The sequence below is a fragment of the Gorilla gorilla genome, chromosome 8 (assembly GCF_029281585.2).
Source record: "Gorilla gorilla gorilla isolate KB3781 chromosome 8, NHGRI_mGorGor1-v2.1_pri, whole genome shotgun sequence".
In the NCBI taxonomy this organism is placed as follows: domain Eukaryota; kingdom Metazoa; phylum Chordata; class Mammalia; order Primates; family Hominidae; genus Gorilla; species Gorilla gorilla.
Window position 1 is genome coordinate 86502947 of NC_073232.2, and position 20553 is coordinate 86523499.

The window sequence follows — 20553 nt, forward strand, 5'->3', positions numbered from 1 at the left end:
GTTTTTACAGAGTGCTGATTGGTGAGTTCACAATCCTTTAGCTAGACACAGAGTGCTGATTGGTGCATTTACAATCCTTTAGCTAGACACAGAGCACTGATTGGTACATTTTTACAGAGTGCTGATTGGTGCATTTACAAACCTTTAGCTAGACAGAAAAGTTCTCCAAGTCCCCACTCGACCCAGGAAGTCCAGCTGACTTCACCTCTCAATGTCAGAAAAATGGTGGAATAGAAAGCTCCAAACTCCCAAACTCCCAAACTCCCCACAAAAATGTAAAACACAAGCCAAAACTATCAGAACCAACTTTGTCAGAAGTCTGGAGAACAGTCAAAAGTTTACAGCAACCAAAAGAAAGCTGAATTAAGAAAAACATAACTTAGGGCCGGGCGTGGTAGCTCATGCCTGTAATCCCAGCACTTTGGGAGGCTGAGGCAGGTGGCTTACTTGAGGTCAGGAGTTTGAGACCAGCCTGGTCAACATGGTGAAACCTTGACTTACTGAAAATACGAAATTAGCCAAGTGTGGTGGCACATGCCTGTAGTCCCAGCTACTCAGGAGGCTGAGGCAGGAGAATCACTTGAACCTCAGAGGCAGAGGTTGCAGTGAGCGGAGATCATGCTACTACATTCCAGAAAGTCTTGACTCATCACATACAAGCGAGCCTCAATAAGATTAACTACCAATTTCTCATGAGAAACTATGGAGGCCAGAGGCAGTGGGATGATCCACTTAAGGTACTAAAAGAAAAAAAAATCAAATAAGAATTCTATACCTGGCAAAGCTGTCCTTCAAAAAGGAAGAGAAAATTAAGATGTTCCCAGAAAAACATAGGGAGTTCATGATCATGAGACAGTTAAACAAAAGAGATCCTTCAGGTTGAAATCAAAGCACACTAAGTAGTAACTCAAAGCCATATGAAGAAATAAAGTTTCCTGGTAAAGATAACTATGTAGACAATTACAAAAACCAATATTATTGTATCATTTATTTGTAACTTCACTTTTTACTTCCTGCATTATTTAAAAGACAAATTAATAAGAAATAATTTTGCACCATTATTGGGTATGCAATATATAAAGATGTAATTTTGTCATTAGATACAGGGTGCAGGGAATTGAGCAGTCTTGAGCAGAGGTTCTCTAGGCTATTAAAATTAAGTTGGGGAAGTCCTAGCCGAGCATTCAAGCAAGGGAAAGAAATAAAAGGCATCTGAATTGGAAAAGAGGAAGTCAAACTATTTTTGCTTGCCAATGATATGATCATATACCTAGAAAAGCCTAAAGACTCCTCCAAAAAGACTCCTATATTTGATAAATGAATTCAGTAAAGTCTCAGGTTACAAAATCAGTGTACACAAATCAGTAGCACTACTATACACCAACAATGACGAAGCTGAGACTCAAATCAAGAACTCAATCTTTTTTACAATAGCTGCAAAAAAAAAAAAACTAGAAATATACACAACAAATGAGGTAAAAGAGCTCTACATGGGGAACTATAAAATACTGCTGAAAGAAATCACATATGACACAAACAAATGAAAACACATCCCATGCTCATGGATTGGAAGAATATCATAAAAATGACCATACTGCCTATTGTACAGAATCAATGCAATTCCTATCAAAATACCAACATCATTTTTCACATAATCAGAAAAAAATCCTAAAATTAATATGGAACCCTAAAAGAGTTATAATAACCAAACAAACAAAGTTATAATAACCAAAACAGCATGGTACTGGCATAAAAGTAAGATAGACCAATGGAACAGAAAAGAGAGCTCAGTAATAAAGCTAAATACCTAAAACAAACTAATCTTCAACAAACCACACAAAAACATAAATTGGTTAAAGGACACCCTATTCAATAAATGGTTCTGGGAAACCTCAATAGCCACATGTAGAAGAATGAAACTCTATCCCTATCTCTTACCATATACAAAAAGAAAGGTGGGAATGGGTGAGGTATTTAAAAACCTGCATATTGGATACAATGTATGCTACTCAGGGGACAGTTGCGCTAAAATCTCACACTTCACCATTGTATAATTCATCCATGTAACCAAAACACACTGTACCCCTAATATTATTGAAATAAAAATTAAAAGTATCAACTCAAGTTGTTATAAGTTTAAAGTGTTAAATATAATCCCCATATTAACCACAAAAATCTAAAAATATACACAAAAGAAAATGAGAGGAGAATAAAAAATGTTACACTACGAAAAAAATCAATGAAACACAATGAAGATGCTAATGGAGGAAACGAAGGGGAAATGGCTTAAAACATACTGAAAACAAATATAATAATGACAAAAGCAAGTTCCCCTTAACAGTAATTATATTAAGTATAAGTGGATTAAACCTCCAATCTAAAGACGGAAACTGACAAAACCTTTTAAACACATACATACATACGTGACCCAATGACATGCTATGTATAAGAGACTCATTTTAGATGCAAAGACACAAAAATATTGAAAGTAAAGGGATGGATAAAGATATCCTATACGAAAAATGACAAAAAAAATCTGGCATGGCTACACTAATATCAAACAAAACAGACTTTAAGCCAAGAACTGTTACAACAAAGATGAGCAGTACACACTAATAAAAGGGTCAACGAATCAAGCAGATATAACAATTAAAAACATATATATAACAAACAGCAGTGTCCCAAAATATCTGAACCAAACACTGACACAATTGAAGGGAGAAACAGACAGATCTATTATAGTTGGAGATATAGATACTCTTCTTTTAATAATGGACACAACAAGCAGAGAGAAGAGCAGTTAGTAAATATTTGACTTGAACAACACGATAGCCCAACTGGACCTAACAGATATATGCAGAACCCTCCACCCAACATCAGCAAAATACACAATTTTTTTCTAGTGTACATAGAACACTCTGTAGGAAAGACCACATGTTAGGACACAAAACAAGTCTTAATAAATATAAAGAAATTAAAATGAATATGAAGTACCTTTTCTAATCGAATTTTTAAAAACTAGAAATTAGAGATGGAAAATTTAAATTCACAAATATGTTGAATTTAAACAACATGCTCTTAAACTACCAATGGGTCCCACAATAAATCATAAGGTAAATTAGAAAATATCTTCAGACAGGGGTGGCACCAAGATGGCCGAATAGGAACAGCTCCAGTCTGCAGCTCCCAGCGTGAATGATGCAGAAGACAGGTGATTTCTGCATTTCCAACTGAGGTACCGGGTTCATCTCACTGGGGCTTCCCAGACACGTGGGTGCAGCCCACGGAGCAGGGCAGGGCATCGCCTCACCCTGGAAGCTCAAGGGATCAAGAAATTCCCTTTCCTAGCAAAGGGAAGCCATGACAGATGGTACCTGGAAAATCAGGACACTTCCACCCTGATACTGCGCTTTTCCAATGGCCTTAGCAAATGGCATACCAGGAGATTATATCCCGTGCCTGACTCGGAGGGTCCCACATCTACGGAGCCTCACTCACTGCTAGCACAGCAGTCTGAGATCGAACTGCAAGGCGACAGTGAGGCTGGGGGTGGGGCATCCACCATTGCTGAGGCTTGAGTAGGTAAACAAAGCCGCCAGGAAGCTCCAACTGGGTGGAGCCCACTGCAGCCCAAGGAGGCCTGCCTGCCTCTGTAGACTCCACCTCTTGGGGCAGGGCATAGCTGAACAAAAGGCAGCAGAAACTTCTGCAGACTTAAACGTCCCTGTCCGACAGCTTTGAAGAGAGTAGCGGTTCTCCCAGCATGGAGTTTGAGATCTGAGAATGGACAGACTGCCTCCTCAAGTGGGTCCCTGACCCCCGAGGAGCCTAATTGGGAGGCACCTCCCAGTAGGGGGGCAACTGACACCTCATAAGGCCGGGTGCCCCTCTGAGACGAAGCTTCCTGAGGAAGGATTATGCAGCAACATTTGCTGTTCTGCAGCCTCCGCTGCATACCCAGGCAAACAGGGTCTGGCGTGGACCGCCAGCACACTCCAACAGACCGGCAGCTGAGGGTTCTGACTGTTAGAAGGAAAACTAACAAACAGAAAGGACATCCACACCAAAACCCCATCTGTGCATCAGCATCATCAAAGACCAAACGTAGATAAAATCACAAAGATGGGGAGAAACCAGAGCAGAAAAGCTGAAAATTCTAAAAATCAGACACCTCTTCTCCTCCAAAGAAACAGAGCTCCTCACCAGCAACTGAACAAAGCTGGATGGAGAATGACTTTGATGAGTCGAGACAAGACTTCAGATGATCAGTAATAACATACTTCTCCGAGCTAAAGGAGGATGTTCGAACCCATCGCAAGAAGCTAAAAACCTTGAAAAAAGAGTAGATGAATGGCTAACTAGAATAAACAGTGTAGAGAAGTCCTTAAATGACTTGATGGAGCTGAAAACCATGGCACGAGAACTGCATGACACATGCACAAGTTTCAATAGCCGATTTGATCAAATTGAAGAAACATTATCAGTGACTGAAGATCAAACGAATGAAATGAAGCAAGAAGTTTAGAGAAAAAAAGAGTAAAAAGAAATGAACAAAGCCTCCAAGAAATATGGGACTATGTGAAAAGCCAAATCTGAGTCTGATTGGCATACCTGAAAGTAACGGGGAGAATGGAACCAAGTTGGAAAACACTCTTCAGGATATTATCCAGGAGAACTTCCCCAACCTAGCGAGGCAGACCAACATTCAAATTCGGGAAATACAGAGAACGCCACAAAGATATTCCTTGAGAAGAGCAACCCCCAGACGCGTAATTGTCAAATTCACCAAGGTTGAAATGAAAAAAAAAAAAATGTTAAGGGCAGCCAGAAAGGTCGGGTTACCCACAAAGGGAAGCCCATCAGACTAACAGCCGATCTCTCGGCAGAAACTCTACAAGCCAGAAGAGACTGGGGGCCAATATTCAACATTCTTAAAGAAAAGAATTTTCAACCCAGAATTTCATATCCAGCCAAACTAAGCTTCATAAGTGATGGAGAAATAGAATACTTTACAGACAAGCAAATGCTGAGAGATTTTGTCACCACCAGGCCTGCCCTAAAAGAGCTCCTGAAGGAAGCACTAAACATGGAAAGGAACAACCGGTACCAGCCACTGCAAAAACATGCCAAATTGTAAAGACCGTCGAGGCTAGGAAGAAGCTGCATCAACTAACGAGCAAAATAACCAGCTAACATCATAATGACAGGATCAAATTCACACATAACAATATTAACCTTAAATGTAAATGGGCTAAATGCTCCAGTTAAAAGACACAAACAGGCAAATTGGAAAGAGTCAACACCCTCAGTGTGCTGTATTCAGGAGAACCATCTCATGTGCAGAGACACACATAGGCTCAAAATAAAGGGATGGAGGAAGATCTACCAAGCAAATGGAAAACAAAAAAAGGCAAGGGTTGCAATCCTAGTCTCTGATAAAACAGACTTTAAACCGACAAAGATAAAAAGAGACAAAGAAGGCCGTTACATAAAGGTAAAGGGATCAATGCAACAAGAAGAGCTAACTATCCTAAATATATATGTACCCAATACGGGAGCACTCAGATTCATAAAGCAAGTCCTTAGAGACCTAAAAAGAGACTTAGACTCCCACGCAATAATAATAGGAGATTTTTAACACCCCACTGTCAACATTAGACAGATCAACCAGACAGAAAGTTAACAAGGATATCCAGGAAATGAACTCAGCTCTGCACCAAGTGGACCTAATAGACATCTACAGAACTCTCCACCCCAAATCAACAGAATATACATTCTTCTCAGCACCACATCACACGTATTCCAAAATTGACCACATAGTTGGAAGTAAAGCACTCCTCAGCAAATGTAAAAGAACAGAAATTATAACAAATTGTCTCTCAGACCACAGAGCAACCAAAATAGAACTCAGGATTAAGCAACTCACTCAAAACCACTCAACTACATGGAAACTGAACAACCTGCTTCTGAATGACTACTAGGTACATAACAAAATGAAGGCAGAAATAAAGATGTTCTTTAAAACCAATGAGAACAAAGACACAACATACCAGAATCTCTGGGACACATTTAAAACAGTGTGTAGAGAAAAATTTATAGCACTAAATGCCGACAAGAGAAAGCAGCAGAGATCTAAAATTGACACCCTAACATCACAATTAAAAGAACTAGAAAAGCAAGAGCAAACACATTCAAAAGCTAGCAGAAGGCAAGAAATAACTAAGATCAGAGCAGAACTGAAGGAGATAGAGACAAAAAACTCTTCAAAAAATCAATGAATCCAGGAGATGGTTTTTTGAAAAGATCAACAAAATTGATAGACCGCTCGCAAGACTAATAAGAAAAGAGAGAAGAATCAAATAGATGCAATAAAAAATGATAAAGGGGATATCACCACCAATCCTACAGAAATACAAACTACCATCAGAGAATACTATAAACATCTCTACGCAAATAAACTAGAAAATCTAGAAGAAATGGATAAATTCCCCGACACATACACCCTCCCAAGACTAAAACCAGGAAGAAGTTGAATCCCTGAATAGACCAATAACAGGCTCTGAAATTGAGGCAATAATTAATAGCTTACCAACCAAAAAAAGTCCAGGACCAGACAGATTCACAGCCAAATTCTACCAGAGGTACAAAGAGGAGCTGGTTCCATTCCTTCTGAAACTATTCCAATCAATAGAAAAAGAGGGAATCCTCCCTAATTCATTTTATGAGGCCAACATCATCCTGATACCAAAGCCTGGCAGGGATACAACAAAAAAAGAGAATTTTAGACCAATATCCCTGATGAACATCGATGCAAAAATCCTCAATAAAATACTGGCAAACCAATTCAGCAGCACATCAAAAAGCTTATCCACCACGATCAAGTTGGCTTCATCCCTGGGATGCAAGGCTGGTTCAACATACACAAATCAATAAACGTAATCCATCATATAAACAGAACCAATGACAAAAACCACATGATTATCTCAATAGATGCAGAAAAGGCCTTTGACAAAATTCAACAGCCATTCATGCTAAAAACTCTCAATAAATTAGGTATTGATGGGACATATCTCGAAACAATAAGAACCATCTATGACAAACCCACAGCCAATATCATACTGAATGGGCAAAAACTGGAAGTGTTCCCTTTGAAAACTGGCAGAAAACAGGGATGTCCTCTCTCACCACTCCTATTAAACTTAGTTTTGGAAGTTCTGGCCAGGGCAATCAGGCAAGAGAAAGAAATAAAGGGTATTCAATTAGGAAAAGAGGAAGTCAAATTGTCCCTGTTTGCAGATGCAGATGACATGATTGTATATTTAGAAAACCCCATTGTCTCAGCCCAAAATCTCCTTAAGCTGATGAGCAACTTCAGCAAAGTCTCAGGATACAAAATCAATGTGCAAAAATCACAAGCATTCCTATATACCAATAACAGACAAACAGGGAGCCAAATCATGAGTGAACTCCCATTCACAATTGCTTCAAAGAGAATAAAATACCTAGGAATACAACTTAAAGGGCATGTGAAGGACCTCTTCAAAGAGAACTACAAACCACTGCTCAGTGAAATAAAAGAGGATACAAAGAAATGGAAGAACATTCCATGCTCATGGATAGGAAGAATCAATATCGTGAAAATGGCCATACTGCCCAACGTAATTTATAGATTCAATGCCATCCCCTTCAAGCTACCAATGACTTTCTTCACAGAATTGGAAAAAACTACTTTAAAGTTCATATGGAACCAAAAAAGAGCCTGCATTGCCAAGACAATCCTAAGCCAAAAGAACAAAGCTGGAGGCATCATGCTACCTGACTTCAAACTATACTACAAGGCTACAGTAACGAAAACAGCATGGTACAGGTACCAAAAGAGAGAGATACACCAGTTGGACAGAATAGAGCCCTCGGAAATAATATCACACATTGAAAACCATCTGATCTTTGACAAACCTGACAAGAACAAGCAATGGGGAAAGGATTCCCTATTTAATAAATGGTGCTCGGAAAACTGGCTAGCCATACATAGAAAGCTGAAACTGGATCCCTTCCTTACACCTTATACAAAAATCAATTCAAGATGGATTAAAGACTTAAATGTTAGACCTGAAACCATAAAAACCCTTGAAGAAAACCTAGGCAATACCATTCAGGAAATAGGCATGGGCAAGGACTTCATGTGTAAAACACCAAAAGCAATGGCAACAAAAGCCAAAATTGACAAATGGGATCTAATTAAACTAAAGAGCTTCTCCACAGCAAAAGAAACTATCATCAGAGTGAACAGGCAACCTACAGAATGGGAGAAAATTTTTATAATCTACCCATCTGACAAAGGGCTAATATCCAGAATCTACAAAGAACTTAAACAAATTTACAGGAAAAAATCAAACAAACCCATCAAAAAGTGGGCAAAGGATATGAACAGACACTTCTCAAAAGAAGATATTTATGTAGCCAACAGACACATGAAAAAATGCTCATCATCACTGGCCATCAGAGAAATGCAAATCAAAACCACAATGAGATACCATCTCACACCAGTTAGAATGGCAATCATTAAAAAGTCAGGAAACAACAGGTGCTGGAGAGGATGTGGAGAAATAGGAATGCTTTTACACTGTTGGTGGGACTGTAAACTAGTTCAAGCATTGTGAAAGACAGTGTGGCAATTCTTCAAGGATCTAGAACTAGAAATATCATTTGATCCAGCCATCCCATTACTGGGTATATAACCAAAGGATTATAAATCATGCTGCTATAAAGACACATGCACGCGTATGTTTATTGTGGCACTATTCACAATAGCAAAGACTTGGAACCAACCCAAATGTCCATCAATGACAGACTGGATGAAGAAAATGTGGCACATATACACCATAGAATACTATGCAGCCATAAAAAAGGATGAGTTCATGTCCTTTATAGGGACATGGATGAAGCTGGAAACCATCATTGTCAGCAAACTATTGCAAGGACAGAAAACCAAACACCACGTGTTCTCACTCACAGGTGGGAACTGAACAATGAGAACACATGGACACAGGGTGGGGAACATCATACACTGGGGCCTGCCGGGGGGTGTGGGGAGCAGGGAGGGATAGCATTAGGAGATATACCTAATGTAAATGACGAGTTAACGGGTGCAGCACACCAATATGGCACATGTATACATAGGTAACAAACCGGCACGTTATGCACATGTACCCTAGAACTTAAAGTAAAATTAAAAAATATACATCTTGAGACAAATGAAAACAAAAATAAAAATTTACCTAAAACTTATAAGATGCAGCGAAAGTTGTACAAAAAATGAAATTTAGAGCTGTAGACACACATTAAAAAGAAAATCTCAAATAAACAACCTAACTTTATGCCTTAAAAAAACTAGAAAAAGAAGGACAACCTAAATCCAAAGCTAGCAGAAAAATTAATAAAGGTAAGATCAGAGATAAATGAAGTAAATAGAAAAACAATAGGTAAAATCCATGAAATCAAGAATTGGTTCTTTGAAAAGGCTGACAAAATTGAGACATTTAGCTAGATTGAATAAAAGAGAGAGAAGACTCAACTAAAATCAGAAATGAAAAAGAAACATTATAATTTTATAAACTAAAAAGGATTATAAGAAAATACAATGCACAACTGTAAAACAAAAATTGGATTACCGAGGTGATATGAATAAATTCATAGAAACACCAACCTACCAAGACTGAATCATGAATAGAAAATCTGAACTATAGAGGAAGTGGAGCAAGATGGCTAAATAGAAGCTTCCACAAATAGTCCTCTCCACATGAGCACCAAATTTAACAACTATCTACACAAAAAAAGGACCTTCATAAGAACCAAAAAACAGCTTAGGTACTATGTCGCTCACAGTGAGAAAGAGCACCAAGTGCTTTCTTGAGGTCTCCAATTCGAGACCTTTGCTCTTAGATGGCATTTCTGGACCTACCCTGGGACAGATGGGAGCCCGCTGCCCTGAAGGGTGAATCCCAGGCCTGGCAGCATTCACCAAAAGCTAACTGAAGAGCCCTTGGTCCTTAAATAAACACAGGTAACACCCTGGCAGTGCTCCCCATGGGCCTGTGGTGGTGCTGGTGAGACTCCTCTGCCTTTTAGTGAAGGTGATATTCTGTGGTGGCATGTAGTAATTACTCGCTTTTATTTTTTGTATATCTATTAATATATTTTTAGATTTGAGGTTACCATGAGGCTTGCAAATCATATAACCCATTATTTTAAACTGATGATAACACTGATTGCACAAACAAACAAACAAAAAAACAAGCAAAAAGGAAACTAACAAAAACTCTTAAATTTGCCATTTTGATGCCAATAATCCTTAAATTTGCCCTTTTTGGCCTTTGCAGCTAATCACACTTAATTTTTCCTAATTCTAGAATTAAATTTTCCCTAATTCTAGAATTGAAAAATGCAATAAACATGCTGAATAATGCATCAGAGTCCTTAATAGCAGAACTGATCAGGCAGAAGAAAAAATTAGAGAGTTTCAAGAGGGGCTATTTGAAAATACACAGTCAGAGGAGAAAAAAGAATAAAAAACAATGAAGCATGCCTACAAGATCTATAAATTAGGGAAAATTTAAGTGTTATTAGCTGCAAAGGCCAAAAAGGCCAAATTTAAGCATTATTGGCATCACAATGGCAAATTTAAGAGTTATTGGCCTCAAAGAGGAGGTAGAAAGAGGGAGATAGGGGTAAAAAGTTTATTCAAAGAGATAATAACAGAGAACTTCCCAAACCTAGACAAAGAGATCAATATTCAAGAACAAGAATGTTATAGAAACAGATTTAACCCAAAGAAAACTACCTCAAGGCATTTAATAATCAAACTCCCAAAGGTCAAGGATAAAGAAAGAATCCTAAAAGCAGCAAGAGGGAAAAAAACAAATAACACACAATGGAGCTCCAATACATCTGGCAGCAGACTTTTCAGTGAAAATCTTACAGGCCTGGAGAGAGTAGTATGACATATTTAAAGAGCTGAAGGAAAAAGACTTTTACCCTAGAATATTATATCTGGCAAAATATGCTTTAAGCATAAAGGAAAAATAAAGACCTTCCCAGACAAACAAAAGCTGAGGGATTTTATCAACACCAGACCTGTCCTATAAGAAATGCTAAAGAGAGTTCTTCAATCTGAAAGAAAAGGACATTCATGAACAATAAGAAATCATTTGAAGGTACAAAACTCACAGGTAGTAGCAGATAGAAAAACAGAGAATAGTGTAACACTATAATTGTGATGTGTAAAGTACTCTTAAGTAGAAAGACTAAATAATGAACCAATTAAAAATAAATAGAACTACAACAACTTTCCAAGACATAGTTAACAATAAGACATAAAGAGAAAAATCAAAAAGTTAAAAAGCAGGGGGATGAAGTTAAAGTGTAGAGTTTTTGCTAGTTTCCTTTTTGCTTGTTTTTGCTGTTGTTGTTGTTATTTGTGCAATCAGTGTTAAGTTATCATCAGTTTAAAATAATGGGTTATATGATTTGCAAGCCTCATGGTAACCTCAAATCTAAAAATATATACAATGGACACACAAAAAATAAAAAGCAAGTAATTACTACATGCCACCAGAGAAAATCACCTTCACTAAAAGGAAGACAAAAAGGGAAGAAAGAAGGAAGAGAAGACCACAAAACAACTGGAAAAGCAATAACAAAATGGCAAGAATACGTCCTTAGAATCAATAACAACACTGAATGTAAATAGACTAAACTGTCCAATCAAAAGATACAGAGTAGCTGAATAGATTTGAAAAAATCAATATCCAGTGATTGGTTGAGTATAATAAACACACATCACCTATAAGGATATGCACAGACTGAAAGCATAGGGATAAAAAAAAGCATATTCCATGCAAATGGAAACCAAAAAAATCAGCAGGAGTAGCAACACTTATATCAGACACAATACATTTCAAGATAAAAACTATAAGAAGAGACAAAGAGGAGCATTATGTAATGATAAAGGGGTAAATTTAGCAAGATAATATAACAATTGTAAATATATATGCACCCAAAACTGGAGCACCACAGTTTATAAAGCAAATATTATTAAAGCTAAAGAAAGACATAGACCCCAATACAACAACAGTTGGAGACTTCAACACCCCACTTTCAGCATTAGACAGATCCTCCAGACAGAAAATCAACAAAGGAATCTCGTACTTAATCTACACTATAAACCAAATAGATATTTATAGAACATTTCTTTCAGTGGCACCAGAATACACATTTTTCTCCTCAGCACATGGATTATTCTCAAGCATAGACCATTTGTTAGGCCACAAAACAAGTCTTAGAACATTCAAAATAATGAAATAGCCAAGATTTGGAAGCAGCCTAAGTGTCCAGCAACAGATTAATGAATAAAGAAAATTTGGTACATATACACAATGGAGGACTATTCAGCCATAAAAAGAATGAGATCCTGTTTATGTGCAACAACATAGATGGAACTGGAGGACATTATGTTAAGTGAAATAAGCCAGGCACAGAAAGACAAACTGCATGTTTTCACTTATTTGTGGGAGCTAAAAATTAAAACAATTGAACTCATGGATGGACATTGAGAGTAGAAGGATAGTTAACCAGAGGCTGGTAAGCATAGTGGGGGAAACGAGGATGAGTACACAAAAACAGAAAGAATGAATAAGATCTAGTATTTGATAGCACAATAGGGTGACTATAGTCAATAATAATTTAATTATACATTTTAAAATAACTAAGAAAGTATAATTGGATTATTTGTAACACAAAGGATAGATGCTTGAGATGATGGATACCCCATTCACCCTACTGTGATTATTACACATTATATGCCAGTATCAAAATATCTGATATTCCCCATAAATATATACACCAACTATGTACCCAGAAAAAAATTATAAACTAAAAATTTAAAAAAGAAAATCTGAACAGACCTATAACTAGTAAGAAAATTGAACTGGTAATCATAACGCTTTCAACAAAGAAATGTCTAGGACCAGATGGCCTCACTGATGAATTCTATAAAACATTTAAAGAAGATTTAACACCAATCCTCCTCACACTCTTCCAAAAAATAAAATAGGGAAAACTTACAAAATAAGACCAACATTACCATGATACCAGAACCAGAAAAAGACATTATTTTTAAAAACATACAGAGCAATATCCTTATGATACAGATGCAAAACTTCTCAAAAAATACTAGAAAAATGGACTAATGGCATATTAAAAGAATCATACACCAAGACCAAATAGGATTTATCCCAGGAAAGAAAGTGTGGTTCAAACTAGGAAAATCACTGAGTATAATACACCACATTAATAGAACAATGGAAAAAGCCACATGATCATCTCATCTCAATTGATGCAAAAAAAATGCATGTGACAAAATCTGTTACCATTTCATGGTTTAAAAAACACTCTCACAAAACTATGAATAGAAGAAAACTTCCACAACATGATAAAGTACATTTACAAAAACCCACACCTAATATACCTGCCTTAGTCCATTTTCTATTGCTATAACTGAATACCTGAGACTGGGTAATTTGTAAAGAAAAGAAATTTATTTCTTACAGTTCTGAAAGCTGGGGATTTCAAAGTTGAGGAGCCACATCGGAAGAGTGCCTCCTTGCTGGTAGGAACTCTCTCTGCAGAGTGCTGAGGCCGTTCTGGGCATCACATGGCGAAGAAGCTCACAAGAGACAGACAAACTGGCTTTTATAGAAGACCCATTCTCTTGATAACCTATTAATCTATGAATGGATTAATTTATTCATGTGGCAAGGCCTCCATGACCTAATCAACTCCCAAAGGTCCCACCTGTCAACACTGCTACAATGGGGACCAAGTTTCCAGCACATGAACTTTTAGGGTATACATTCAAACCATAACAATATCCAATTGTGAAAGACTGAAAATTTTCCTCTTAAGGAAAAAATGAGGATGTCCACTTCATCACTGTTATTCAACATTGTACTAAAAGATCCAGCCAGAGAAATTAGAAAATAAAAAGAAACAAAGGCCATACGAATTGGAAAGGAAGAAGTAAAACTATCTTTATTCACAGATGATTCATATATATATATAATTTCAAAGGTTCCACACAAAAACATTAGAGTTAACATATAAATTCAGCAGTTACAGAATACAAATCAGTGTGTGCTTTGATTTAAACGTGCCTCCTAAAGTTCATATACTAGAAACTTAATCCCTCGTGCAACAATGTTGAGAGTTAGGCTCTTTAAGACATAATTAGGTCATGAGGGCTTCGTCCTCATGAATAGATTAATGCCATTATTGTAGGAGGGGGTTAGTTATCACAAAGTAGGCTCCCAAGTTTGTCCCCCTTCCTCTCTCTGTTGCTCTCTCATGCTCTCTCACCCTTCCACCTTCTGCCATGGGATGATGCAGCAAGAAGGCTGTAGCCAGAGGCAGGTCCCTTGACCTTGGACTCCCCAGCCTTCAGAACTGTAAAAAATAAATTTTTCTTTATATTAGCCAGTCTGTGGTATTCTGTTACAGCAACCCAAAATGGAGGAAAATGCGGGGAATGAGAGTTATTGCTTAATGAGTTTCCTTTGGGAGTGATGAAAAGTTGTGGAAATAGATGTTAGTGATGATTGCACAACACTGTGAACGTAATTAACGCCACTGAATTGTATACTTAAAGATGGTTAAAATGATATATTTTATGTTGCGTATACTTCATATTTTGAAAATTTTAACTAGATTAATTCAGTTCAACTTGACTGCTGGGATAAAACAAAACATCTTTAGATAATAATGAATATTTAGCTCAGACAATGGATCATCACAGGTCAAACAGAGGCATTCCCACTTCAAAACACAATAGAAGAGTGTTGCTCCTGTATCCTCCACCACAGCCATTTAATTTTGCTTAAAAGTTTAGGTCAATGCCAATCCTAAGCAAAAAACAACAAAGCTGGAGGCATCATGCTACCTGACTTCAAACTATACTACAAGGCTACAATAGCCAAAACAGCTTGGTACTGGTACCAAAACAGATACATAGACCAATGGAACAGAACAGAGGCCTCAGAAATAAAACTACACATCTACAACCATCTGAACTTTGACAAACCTGACAAAAACAAGCAATAGGGAAAGGATTCCCTATTTAATAAATGGTATTGGGAAAAGTGGCTAGCCATATGCAGAAAACTGAAACTGGATCCCTTCCTTACACCTTATACAAAAATTAACTCGAGATGGATTAAAGACTTAAACATAAGACCTAAAACCATAAAATCCCTAGAAGAAAACCTAGGCAATATCACTCAGGACATAGGCATGGCCAAAGTCTTTATGACTAAAACACCAAAAGCAATGGCAACAAAAGCCAAAATTGACAAATAAGATCTAATTAAACTAAAGAGTTTCTGCACAGCAAAAGAAACTATCATCAGAGTGAACAAGCAACCTACAGAATGGGAGAACAATTTTGCAATCTATCCATCTGACAAAGGGCTGATATCCAGAACCTACAAGAAACTTAAACGAATTTACAAGAAAAAAACAAACAACCCCATCAAAAAGTGGGCGAAGGATATGAACAGACACTTTTCAAAAGAAGACATTTATGCGGCCAACAAACATACGAAAAAAGCTCATCATCACTGGTCATTAGAGAAATGCAAATCAAAATCACAATGAGATATCATCTCACATTTATTAGAATGGTGATCATTAAAAAGTCAGGAAGCGGCAGATGCTGGAAACGATGTGGAGAAATAGGAATGCTTTTACACTGTTGGTGGGAGTGTAAACTAGCTCAACCATTGTGGAAGACAGTATGGCGATTCCTCAAGGATCTAGAACTAGAAATACCATTTGACCCAGCAATCCCATTACTCGGTATATACCCAAAGCATTCTAAATCATTTTACTATAAAGACACATGCACATGTATGTTTACTGTGGCACTGTTCACAATAACAAAGGCTTGGAACCAACCCAAATGCCCATCAATGATAGACTGGATAAAGAAAATATGGCACATATACACCGTGGAATACTACGCAGCCATAAAAAGGATGAGTTCACATCCTTTGCAGGGACGTGGATAAAGCCGGAAACCATCATTCTCTGCAAACTAACACAAGAACAGAAAACCAAACACCACATGTTCTCAATCATAAGTGGGAGTTGAACAATGAGAACACATGGACACAGGGAGGGGAACATCACACACAGGGGCCTGTCAGGGGGTGGGGGCCTAGGAGAGGGATAGCATTAGGAGAAATACCTAATGTAGATGACGGGTTGATGGGTGCAGCAAACCACCATGGCACATGTATACCTATGTAACAAACCTGCACGTTCTGCACATGTATCCCAGAACTTAAAATATAGTAATAATAAAAAAATTTGGCTGGGCGCGGTGGCTCATGCCTGTAATCCCAGCACTTTGGGAGGCCAAGGCGGGCGGATCATAAGGTCAGGAGATCGAGACCATCCTGTCTAACACGGTGAAACCCCATCTCTACTAAAAATATAAAAAATTAGCTGGGCATGGCGGCGTGCACCTGTAGTCCCAGCTACTCGGGAGGCTGAGGCAGGAGAATGGCGTGAACCCGGGAGGCGGAGCTTGCAGTGAGCCGAGATCGTGCCACTGCACTCCAGCCTGGGCGACAGAGCGAGACTCTGTCTCAAAAAAAAAAAAAAAAATTTAAGTTTAGGTCAATGCAATAAAATATTGATTGAATACTAACATGATACATGTTGGAAAGGAAGAAAAAATATCTTTGCTTTTAACCGTATATCAAACACCTAAATAACCTAGCAAAAATATTACATATACAGAAATCACCTTTTTTCCTGCTATGCTCAGATTAATTTTGGGTGTCATATTAAGAATTCATAATGCCACATACTATTATTTCCTTGAGATAAAGCTATTGCTTCCCCTTTACACAGATCTTAGTTAAAATAGACTCTCTAAGTAATATAATGATAACTCACCAATCTTTTTTTTTTTTTTTTTTTGAGATGAAGTGTCACTCTGTCGCCCAGGCTGGAGTGCAGTGGCGTGATCTCGGCTCACTGCAACCTCCACCTCCTGGGTTCAAGCGATTCTCCTGCCTCCGCCTCCTGAGTAGCTGAGATTACAAGCACGCACCACCACACCCAGCTAATTTTTGTATTTTTAATAGAGACAGGGTTTCGTCATGTTGGTTAGGCTGGGCTCGAACTCCTGACCTCGTGATCCACCCGCCTCGGCCTCCCAAAGTGCTGGGATTACAGGCATGAGCCACCACGCCCGGCCCACCGAGATAATTTTTATATAATTGTCGTTATATTTGTATGCTATCCAGTGACTCCCTAACAAGTTGTTTGTATATTTAATAATGTTTTCCCCTCATTTATTTATAATTATATCATGGGAACACATAATCATTCAATCACATTTTCATCTTCCAAAACAGAGTCTTTTTACCTTGAGATTTTTCTGCTGCTTGGTAAGTTTGTTCTTCAGTCATCTTTTGTAATTGTTCTTCCGAAACATCAGCCTTAATAACAAAAGTTGTAATAAGTAATTAGAAATTATATACATATATATATCAAGACTGGTATTTAATTACCTGCTTTGAGAAAAAGAGCTAGCTTTTTGCTCTCATCTACAATGTCATTGCAGAAACATTGTATTTTTCATTATTTCCTGAATGTATCAAATTAAAAAGTCAGAACAATTAATGGACCTGAGAGGCAATTGGGAACACTGAATAGCAAGGAGGGTGCCCAAGCAATATTGTGATTTTTCCCTCGCAAATAGTTCTAAGCAAATAGTGCTAATAATTATTAAGATTCTTGTTTAGATTTATATTTTAGTCTGTTTTAATCTTTAGAAGAACTCAAATGGCTTACAAAATTATTATTATAGGAATACTTTAATAAAATGTATGATAAAAATATATTGTGGATACATGTCAAATATGTACAGCCCTTTTATCTTTTCTCTTTTTCCCAGCATTTTTGCCCTGAGAATTTCCTAATTAAATGCTTTTTAACAAAAGCAATTCTAAAAATTTTCTAGGTCTTGTTTAGAGACCTATATAAAATTGTTTCAAAATTAGTTTGCTTTTACAATCATCTTATTGTATAAAAATTTTTTTTGTAGATGAAGCTGAAAACTATGAAAATTTCCCTTATCTCAGAATGACATATGTTTTATATTACCATTAAAACTAAAATGTAACCCACAACTTTTTAATCAATATTAAACAATTTTTATAAGTTAAGAATATTACTTAGATTCCCAAATATTACTTTCAGCATTCTAAATATAAAGTGGGTTGTGTTAAAAGGCAAACTTTTAATTTTCTTGAAATATGAAAATATTGAATTTTTAACCCATTTAAATGGGTTAGCATTTATTTATTGAAGGAGCAATATGAAATAAACAGCTTTCAAGTTTCTATATATATCATACCTTTTTACTTTCTGTAAGAACAGGAGGTAAAATGAATGGTGATATCACTGTTTCATTTTTTTGAGCCAATGTTCCAACAGACAGTGAATCTTGAACTTCTTTGCTGGATGATACTGTTGTAAGTGATTTATCATGGGTCTCTGATGGAGATTTATAGGATTGGTTTTCAGCAACTGAAACTTCATTTGAACTCTCTAAAAATGCTGATTCATCTTGAGACTTAAGGATCTGTGAAAGATCTGAAATAGCAGGGCTAGATCGTTTCTTCTCTGAGCTTTAGAATTATAAAACATCTGGTATTAGATTATGTGAAGACCATTTTATTTGCAACTGAAGAATCATTTTAATAATATATAAGGATATTAAATAAGTAATTATAATTACTCATTAGTTTATGGTAATGCCAATATGAAATTGATGCTAGGTAACAAGTTGAAGATAGTAACATATGTCCTGTGATTTAAAGGGATACATAATACTAAGGAAATCATTTAAAATACTCCAATATAATCATTATTCAAGGTTATAAGCCACAGAACAAGAAAAATTTACTCAGCCAAAGTAGAACACAGGATGGCTTGGAGATTTACCCTTTAGTCACATTTATTCCAAAATTATTTTTCCACAATTTTATTTCAGAATGAAAATTAAAATATCTCCACAGTCACTTTGACATTAAAAGATCACCATCTTTCACCAAAGTCAATTTCCCAAGCTCTGAGTTAGTTTTCTTTAAGATAAGGGGTATTTATTCTCCACCAGTTGCCAAAGGATCAGCTTTCCAGATTCCAGAACTAGGGTAACCAGGTGTCACAGTTTGCATGCACAATCCCAGTTTTTGCTTGTTGTCCCAACATTCTAGTTTAGATGATAATTTAAGTGATCAAACTATATAAAAATTTAACAAACCTTTCCTAGTCCTATGAAATGCAACAGAATTTGATGCATTTTGTTTTGAACAGCTATTACCCCAGTTGACATAATTTGCCTAAGGTTTGTTGCAAAGTGTTTAAAATAATTTGAAGTTTGGTCTCACAGAAGAAAAATTTTTCAATGTACCTACTGCCACCTATCCTACGTTTGTTAGTTTAGAATGAATTTTGAACTGCAAAGTTTGGGTTATAAAAAAGGGGAGTGGGTTGGAGAGGACAGCTCTGAAAAAAAAAAAGTATATATATATATAGTGCTGACAGTTTAAAAAAACATAGAATTTATGACAAACAGACTTTTGTAGTGGCATTATAAAGCAAATTGCCATATTAAAAGTAAAGAGAATAGCTGGCTTCCTATCCTAAATTAAGGATAGCATCTCATTCTCAAACCTGATTTATTAGTTCTATTAGGTATTTGAATTTAAGATGATTAGTTCTAAAATAAAGTCTAACACTCATCTGGAGACTATTTGTTACAGTTATTCACAAACCACCACCCCAACACTAATATTATCACATAGCTAAAAATAGAAAGCAAATGTTCTTTAAGATTCTGAAATGGTTATTAGGGGACATCATTAATCACTTGATTCTACACAGGCAATTTTCTTATAACAATGAGAAAATATGTGGCAATACAAAGAACAATGCCTTAAATGCTAATATACTGTACATTTATAACCATATTCCCACGTTCAGGCATTCCCCACTTCTATTGTCTCTTGCAACCATAAGGAACCACAGCATAACAACCATGATACTTCCACTGAGGGGGTCAGGAATAAAAACTACTAGGAAGGTGTGCAAGCAATGCTGTATTCAAGCTTGTGTCAGTCAAAGAGATGTGGAAATACTTTCAAAGCCCTACTGATTAGATGGTGAAGGAGAAGGAGAAGGAGGAGGAAGAGAAAGAGGAGAATGAGGAGAAGGAAGAGGAGGAGTTGAAGGAGGAGGAGGAGGACAACAGCAATGATGACTATAGAAGGCAGCCTACAGCCACAAAGAAAATAATAATAAAGCAAGTTGTTTTCACCCTCCCAATTATTTGGTGAATTGCCAGAAACAACCAAAATATAGTTTATAAATCTTACTAAATTTGTGTCATTCACTGTCTGCTTTAGATTAAGACTCTCTAATAAT

General features: G+C 36.9%; 1 protein-coding gene across 29 annotated transcripts in view; it reads right to left on the minus strand.

Annotated features, from left to right (window-relative positions):
* The window catches only part of CCDC7 (coiled-coil domain containing 7), a 459676-nt gene that overhangs the window by 281284 nt on the left and 157839 nt on the right, over positions 1-20553 (minus strand). For 28 of the 29 annotated variants that reach the window (XM_063710186.1, XM_063710188.1, XM_063710189.1 and 25 more), the window contains 2 exons: positions 18482-18755; positions 17489-17561 (listed from right to left, as the gene is read on the minus strand). In XM_063710186.1, the coding sequence (XP_063566256.1) occupies positions 17489-17561; positions 18482-18755 (347 nt within the window). The remainder of the gene's footprint in view (positions 1-17488; positions 17562-18481; positions 18756-20553) is intronic. The other variant, XM_063710205.1, reaches the window with a different exon arrangement.